This window comes from Ochotona curzoniae, unplaced genomic scaffold (assembly GCF_017591425.1).
Source record: "Ochotona curzoniae isolate NIBS_2020 unplaced genomic scaffold, NIBS_Ocur_1.0 scaffold_1037, whole genome shotgun sequence".
Lineage (NCBI taxonomy): Eukaryota > Metazoa > Chordata > Mammalia > Lagomorpha > Ochotonidae > Ochotona > Ochotona curzoniae.
The window spans coordinates 12,102,950-12,110,749 of record NW_024467083.1 but is presented as its reverse complement, the minus strand read 5'-3'; the positions used below and the strand labels follow the sequence as shown (position 1 = coordinate 12,110,749).

The 7,800-nt window shown below is 49.3% G+C and overlaps 1 protein-coding gene across 5 annotated transcripts; it reads right to left on the bottom strand.

The window, feature by feature from the left end:
- Positions 1–1,313: 1,313 nt before the first annotated feature.
- Positions 1,314–7,018, bottom strand: S1PR1 (sphingosine-1-phosphate receptor 1). 5 transcript variants are annotated; one of them, XM_040998457.1, is made up of 3 exons: positions 6,349–7,018; positions 5,787–6,001; positions 1,314–4,018 (listed from the first exon to the last, which is right to left on the bottom strand). In XM_040998457.1, exon 3 carries the CDS (start codon positions 3,841–3,843, stop codon positions 2,695–2,697), a length of 1,149 nt encoding a protein of 382 aa, XP_040854391.1. In that variant the 5' UTR covers positions 3,844–4,018; positions 5,787–6,001; positions 6,349–7,018; the 3' UTR covers positions 1,314–2,694. The 5 variants fall into 5 exon arrangements, with proteins under 5 accessions (XP_040854391.1, XP_040854390.1, XP_040854393.1 ...); XM_040998456.1 differs by having other exon boundaries at positions 5,787–5,996; XM_040998459.1 differs by lacking the exon at positions 5,787–6,001.
- Between the last annotated feature and the right edge of the window lie 782 nt (positions 7,019–7,800).

The window sequence follows — 7,800 nt, the reverse complement described above, 5'->3', positions numbered from 1 at the left end:
GGAATGAAATGTACTGTCAGAGATTTACAGCAAAAGAACACGTCTAATCCTTGCATGATGTGCTCACAGGTGGGCCAGTGAGGCTGTCTTCCCAGTCACCAATGAGTTGCCCATTCTTCCCAATGCTAGTGGCCTGGTGGCCTGTACCCATCGTCCCCCATGACTGTGAGTCACTACTCTTCTAAAGGTAAGTACAAAAGCATGAAGACCTTATCTTTATAAAAACACAAAATGGACTTGCTTTTCCATTATGCTGGACTCTGTAATGAAAGCTCTAGGAAGTGAGTGTAACATGAAGTCATTCCTTCCGCCTCGGCAGACAGATGGAGAGACATTCCAGTTTGTTTCCAGTCTTTTGTCTTTGGAGCATTTTTGGCATTTCCCTCAGGAAATTGGAGGTTATGACCTCAGGTTTCCTTAGTGAACACACTTCTGTTTCCCACAGTTAACCTTACCCAGAAATGACACTACACTGTTAGGTGAGGTTTATCTTCTTGTCCCAACTGTGTCCTGTGCATATTCAATGACACTTAAAAGCACAAATTCTGAAAGTAACAATAGCACTGGAGAGTCACACACACCAAAACATTTGGACTTCTTCCCTGATACACACGACAATGGTATCAAAACAAGTATGAGCTATTACGGTACCTCTGTGATGTTACCAAGATGCAATTGCTCTCATTTTACAGCTGGAGGAATTCATGACCAAGAGAATTAAATCGTTCAGATACCATCAATCAAATTTCATTTCAGATAAAAAGTACTATTCAGCTTATATTCCAAAGCTTGCTTTTTCTCTGATACGGTTTACTTTGTGTTGTTCCAGACATGTCAAGACCATGTCCTAAATGAATGAATGAATGAGTGAATGAAGTTAATATTGCTTACCAGATCTATATCTCCACTTTGACAATAGGCTGATGAAGTGCCAAGAATGTACATTTTTGTTGATGAGTTCAAACCGAGCATCATTTAACTTAGATTTATAACCACACTGTGTATTGGCTTACAAGAGAGTCCATGTACTTAGTTTAGTTAGGCTTTACAAAATTGCATTCATTTGCTTATTAGGTATTTGGAAGGTTGGTGGTTTTATCTCATTTGTTACTATTCTTCAATGCTAACTTATTGGGGTTTCTCTTCCTGAAAAAGATGCAGTGGTTTCTAAACAAACCACATCTTTTTCATGTTATCAAGGTAAAGATCCTTTAAAGAATAACAGTACACCCTTCACTGTATTTCCAAAGAGTCCCAAGGTCAAAGAAAATACCTTAATGATTATGTTTAAAAATGCTCATCGCAAACAGATCTTTAAAAAACATCAGTTTATTAATGTTTAAAAGTTGATAAAGCTATGTGCAAAATGATTCACAAAAGTCAGAAACCTATTAAATACTATTTTTTTAAAAAGACATTTCTTGGTTTAATTGCACTGAAAATCATACTAAAGAGACAGTAATATATTTTTATTCTTTGTAACATTTATACACATCTTCAATTACTATCTAATGAACATCTGTACTAAAAAAAAGTCCTGCTGTTCCCTATCAGTTAATGTAATGCTTTCAAGGGCAAATGAGGATGGTATAGTCTTAGAACTACACATTCAATGGTGTTAACACAGGTTAGAAACTCCAATAAGATGACATCTGCTAAAACAAATACATTCAAAAATCATAAAGAGTTCTTTTAACACAACAAAATACCACCATCCTGTTGGTTAAAATGAATCGCTTAACACTGAAATAAACATCAACAAAAGTGCCAAAGACAGATGCTGTATTCGTTAGAAAAAGTCATTAAAAAATCTCTCTTGGTTTACAGAAGTTAATTCCCAGTCTGTTCTCACCTTGTTTTGTTTGCTGGTTTCTCCTCTAGCACTAAGGATCCTGGCTGATACCATTTAAAGTGGACTTCCTCACATAGATTACAGCCACAATGCATAGGATGCTGTAACACACATTTCATCGTAAAAATGCCATTGTTTTGCTATCAGAAAAAAAGAATCAAAGTGACTTCACCAAATTAAAAAAGAAAACTCCAGCTTACATGGAAACTTTGGCCTCAGCAAATGAAATTGCTTTACTTCTCCACACCCACTCCATCTTCCTGCCTACCTACCCAAATCAGCCCCCACGCAGCACATCATCAAGCAATGGTCTGGGGGCCACAACTTCAGCTCTGATGACTACCATATAGCCAAAATATAAAGTAAAGAAGTTTGAGGAGAGGTGGGGGGGGGGGGAGAGATGGCTCGAGCATCCCAGAGACAAGCAGAAGTGCACATGCTCACTTGGATTTGTAACTAAGGTGAAAGAAAACATCTTTTCAAGACGCTCCAGACAAAAGGGACGGCTTTCACATGGGGACAGTTAGTCTTTGTAAGGAGGGACCAATGGAACCCTTTGGGAGCTTGACAATGCTAGACCTTTGGCTCAGTGCAAAATCAAAGCTCCACAGGAAAGGAAGCTGACTCCAGGCCGGGGCCTGATCTCCACCCTTCCCAGTGCATTGTTCACTGGCATCAACGCAACCTCCGCCAGCACCACACGCCACACCACACTCTGCTGTTCTCCCCCGTCCTCCCTTTGGCTCGCGGCAGCTCCTCCCCGGCAGCTAGTCGCGGTACCACACTGGGGGTGGTGGGCGACCCATGTCACAGTGCTTCCCACGGGTTGTCAGCTGTGAGTTTTAGGAAGAAGAGTTGACGTTTCCAGAAGACATGATGGTTTCGGGGTTGTCCCCATCGTCCTTCTGGGGGTGCGAGGAGTTGTCCGATTTACTGCGGCTGAATTCCACCCCCGCGATGATGGGGCGCTTGACCTTGCCCGCGGAGTCTCCACTGGGGCATTTGCAGCAGGACATGATCCGGATGAAGGCCCGGCGCATCTCCTTGTTGGTCAGAGTGTAAATAATGGGGTTGGTGCCAGAGTTGAGCACAGCCAGCACCAGGAAGTACTCGGCTTTGAAGAGGATGTCGCATGTCTTCACCTTGCAGCCCACGTCCAGCAGCAGCAGGATGAAGAGCGGGGCCCAGCAGGCGATGAAGGCGCTCAGGACGATGATCACCGTCTTGAGCAGTGCCAGCGATTTCTCAGAGCTGCGGCTGGCCTTGGAGGCGTTCTTGCGGAAGGTCAGCCGGCGGCTCCGAGTCCTGACCAAGGAGTAGATCCTGCAATAGAGGATGACTATGGAGAGCAGAAGCAAGGTGAAGACGGTGGTGCAGAAGAGGATATAGTGCTTGTGGTAGAGCGGCAGCACTGTGGAGCAACTGGACAGCGTGCTCATGCAGTTCCAGCCCATGATGGGCAGGCCGCCCAGGATGAGCGAAATGACCCAGCAGGCGCTGATGAGCAGGAAGGAGCGGAAACTGTTGCTCCCGTTGTGCAGCTTCATCTTCAGCATGGTGATGTAGCGCTCAATGGCGATGGCCAGGAGGCTGAACACCGACGCGGACAGGGCCACAAACATGCTCCCTTCCCGCAAGAACCACTGCGCCGGCGTCAGCTTGTAGGTGGTGGCGCCAGACAACAGCAGGTTGGCGGTGTAGGCCACTCCTGCCAGCAGGTCCGAGAGGGCCAGGTTGCCAATAAAGTAGTACATGGGGCGGTGGAATTTCTTGGTTTTCCAAATGGTCAGCAAAACAAAGATGTTCTCCAGGATGATGAAGCAGCAGATGAGGATGAAAACCACGGACGTCGGTTTAATCCCATTGTCCTTATCCGCGCCGATATTCAGCTTCCCGGTGTAATTGTAATGCCGGACGATGATGTCGTAGTTGACGTAGTCGGAGACCGAGGTGCGGAGGGCCTTGACCAGTGGAACGTTGGTGGGCCCCATGGTGCCAGCGCCTGTCCTGCCTCGGAGCCGGGAACCGGGAGCTGGGCTCCGGACCAACGCTAGGGGGCGAGGCTAAGGCGAGAGCTGTCACTCACTGCAGAGGAGGTGCAGGGAGCAAGCCAGGCTTTTTTGTGTAGCTTTTCCTTGCCTGGAGAGGGGCCTCGGAAACCGCAGCCTGAAACAAGTCACAAAGAAGAGAGTCAGGGAGAAAGCCTCAGCACACTGGCATAATTCATGCTAGTTAAGGCACTGCTCCAAGTGTTGTTCTTTTTGATTTGGATGAGGGAAATGTCGAGAGAGCAACTTTTTTTGGCTAATAAAATTCTTGCAAAAGGGGGAAGAGAGAGAGAGGAAGAGGAGAGGAGAGGAGAGGAGAGGAGAGGAGAGGAGAGGAGAGGAGAGGAGAGGAGAGGAGAGGAGAGGAGAGGAGAGGAGAGGAGAGGAGAGGAGAGGAGAGGAGAGGAGAATGAAATCCCACATATTTACCCCCAATTGAAAAATCGATAAAGGACAAGATGAAACTTTCCCTATTGTCACATCCAGTCAAATGGAAATAGGAAGTCCAGGGCTGGGGGCTATCGGAGCTTAAGGAGTGTCCCATTGTGACCCCAGTCTCACCTCTTCGCCCCACCCTCGACGCTCTGATTTCCATTCGAGAGATTCTCTAAGGCGGCCACCTTCTAAGCTGTACGCTCACCACCACCCTAAGTTGCTCTTCACAGGAGCCTAACCGCCAGTCTGAGGGTGGAGACGCACACATCTTTCCTCGCCCCACATTATCCCCCACCCCCGCCAAGCTCAAGGGCACAAGCACCACCTCTTAATTTCCATGCAAGAAATTAGATGTGCACGAAAATCATTTGACAGCTCAAGTCATTTTTTGGACTCTATTTATAACTCTCTGGGAGCAGGTGTGCTCGGGGTCCAAGGGCGCAGCGAGATGTGGGCAGGCGGGTCCGCCCCGTCTTGCGGTAAACAGGAAAGCTTAGCGCCTCGCTGAAGCCAAGCTGTTTTCCTTCTTTCTGCTTCTACCCCTCCTCCCCTCTCCCCACAAGTCAATGCAAGTAAATTTAAAGGTACTCGGTGTAAGCCATTCATAAGAGGTTGCAGTAAATCCTCGAAGTTTTGTACATCACTTGGCTGTATGAATGTTTGCAGTTTGGTTTTAAACACACACACCAAAGAAAGAGAGAAGTTACATGGCTAAAGATAACAGCAGTTCATGTCACCGCATTCCTAATCTCCAGTGTAAACGTGCACTCCAGAAATGCACACACTCCGAGGTCTGGTGCACCGCTAAGTTCGAGGGCGCAGTTTTATTTATGGCTGCTCCCCGTCCCCCTCCCCCGAGCATACTGCCTCCTTTCAAATAACCAGAAAGTGTGAAAGGAATGACACCCAGCCACAGTTTCCAACAGCCCTCTCTGAAGTTGTTCTTTAAAAGTTTCAGGGCAAAGCAGCGGAGAGAAAAGTGGAGCAGTGGCGACCGAAGCAAGTCAGGCAGACAAGGGTTGAACGCGCCCACAGGCTCCGCATTTTCACCTCACTCGACACCCCAACTTGCCTGCAGGACAAGTTAAAGCTACCCCTCCGCGTCCCGCAGATTCTTTGTCTATAGGGTTTCCAAAACTAAGCGTCTTCCCTTTCTCCCTTGCAATCAACCGCGGCTTCCACCCGCCATCCCCCAACCCCAGTCGGTTCCACAATCGGGAGTTACGAACTAGCCCTTTTTCAAACTCCACACCACCAGCGTTCCCCACCACCTCCACCACCACCCACCAGAGCAACTCGGTGGAGCAGGGCTCATCGGTATCCCAGATCTGAATTTTTTTTTTTTCAAACTTTCCGTTTACTTCGTTCCGGTTTAAAAATTCGTTTCTGACTCGGGCCCCGTCCCTTCTGAGGGTCCCCCTGCCCGGCGCGCGCAGCTCGCAGCCCCGTACCTCGCTCAGGCGGGACGCAGCTGCGTTCGGAGAGCTCCGGCTCCGCGCGCCGCGCTCCTCATCTTGCTGCGGCCCGCAAGGGACTGCGTCGCGCTCTCGCAAACTTACTCGACTGGGGTCCCCTGCCTGTGCAGCCGAGCACTCCAAAGGGCAGAACCGCTGGCGCTGGCCGCTGCGTTCGCCTCCGAGCGCCGCGCCGCGGCAGAGTGGCTGCTCTAGGAAGAGGCGGGGAGGGGTTAATGCCTTAACCCCCCACGCCTTCCACCGGCAGCTGGGGGGCCCCCGGATCTGGGCTGATGTGACAAACTGTCCAGGAAAGATCTGGGGCAAACTGAACTAAAATAAATAAATCCATACATGACACCCCTCCCCCCACACCACCAACCAGCAAATGAAAAGACCAGAATGGGGGTGGAGCGTACTGCCCCCTGGATTCTAATGTATAAATCTCGGCCCTTGTACGCGCCCCGCCGCTGCTCCGCGCCCTGGGAAGGAGAGGAGCCAGGGAGCTTTAGAAACTTTTTTTAAAAAAAGAAACTTTGTTTCTTGCGAAAAGTCTTACCCAAGTCTCGTAGCGCACCGCCTGGTTTCTCCAGCCTGCTGCCCTTGCAGGATCCCGAGTTCCGAGCTCGGAGTCGGGCGCAGAAGTCCCGGGCGCAGAGGGTCTGGAAAGGGGATAGCAGAGGACCTGAGAGGACGAACAGCCCGGGAGCGGAATGGGCCGTGGAGGCCGGGCGACAGCCCTCTCTCGCTGCCCGGATCCCGCTGCCGCCTAGCTGGTCTGACCAACACGAAGTGGTTTCTTGGGGCGTACAAGTGGAATGGACAAGCGCCGGGGCTGGTGTTGTGCGAGCGTTGCCCGCCCTCAGCTGGACGCAAAATGAGACTGAGTGTCCCAGATTCTAGCCAGTGGCGAGGCCTTTGAGGAAGGGGGCTGCTGCGAGTCCTGGATGATTTAGAAAGAGTGGGAAGCTCAGGAATGTCCAAAGGGAAGAGCCGCGCAGCCCAGCCCAGCCCAGTCGAAAGCCTGCAGCTGCCCAGCTTGAGACAGACACCCTTCCCTCACTTTCTTCTTGGGGTGGGGGAGGGCGTGACTCATAAAGCACCCAAACCCTAATGTTCCCAAGGCTCTCATGCTTAAGCTTAGCTGGGAAGAGCTTCGGGACAGGGAGGTGCACAGATCTGCCCGAGTGGAAACCTCCGTGCACTTGTGCCCCTGTCCTTACTGTCACCAAGGTTTCCACTCAGTCCCTGGTCTCACCTCCTTTCCATCCAGGCAGATGTGAATGCAAAACTTCCTCCGCTGTGCAGTTTCAATTGGTAGACACACCCTGTACCTGAATGACTCAGAAAGCGTCTGAACGAATAAACAACAGACCCCTGGCTCTGAGATTTTATGAGTTTGCAAAAAAGAGAGAGAAAGAGAGAAAAAGCGACAGTTACTAATTCACAGCAGCCTGAAAGCCCTCACCACCGGCGTGGCACACAACACACCACCCATAAGTTCGTTAGCCATATATGCATGCAGCATGGAAATCAAGATAACGGTAGGTACCCTGGACTCAAGAATAGACTCAAGTCTGGTGTGAGGGCTTTAATTTACAAGAAAAGTTAGACCACTGTGCCTACCTAGCACAACAAAATGGAGACTTTGCGATACACACTCCCCACTAATTCGTTAGTTTTGTTTGTTTGCTTGCTTTTTAATAGAAAAAGAATTGGAAGAATGTGCATTGTTTAATGCACCACAACTGCTCCATGAAGCAAGCAAGCAGTGCTGGCCATTTTACTGAGGAGGGCAAGGCATTGGACAGCGTTAGTGATTTGCTGAGTTCTCAGCTGGGGGAACAGAGCTGCTTTCTACAACTCCAGTACTGCAGATGTCTGTGTCTCGGTACAGACACCAGTCACTTAAGAGTTCAGGAATCCAAATGTAAGTTCCTGAAAGGAATCAGATTCCCACATTTTGAGTTTGTACTCATTTCGGATTATAAAATGGATGTCAAAGTCAGCT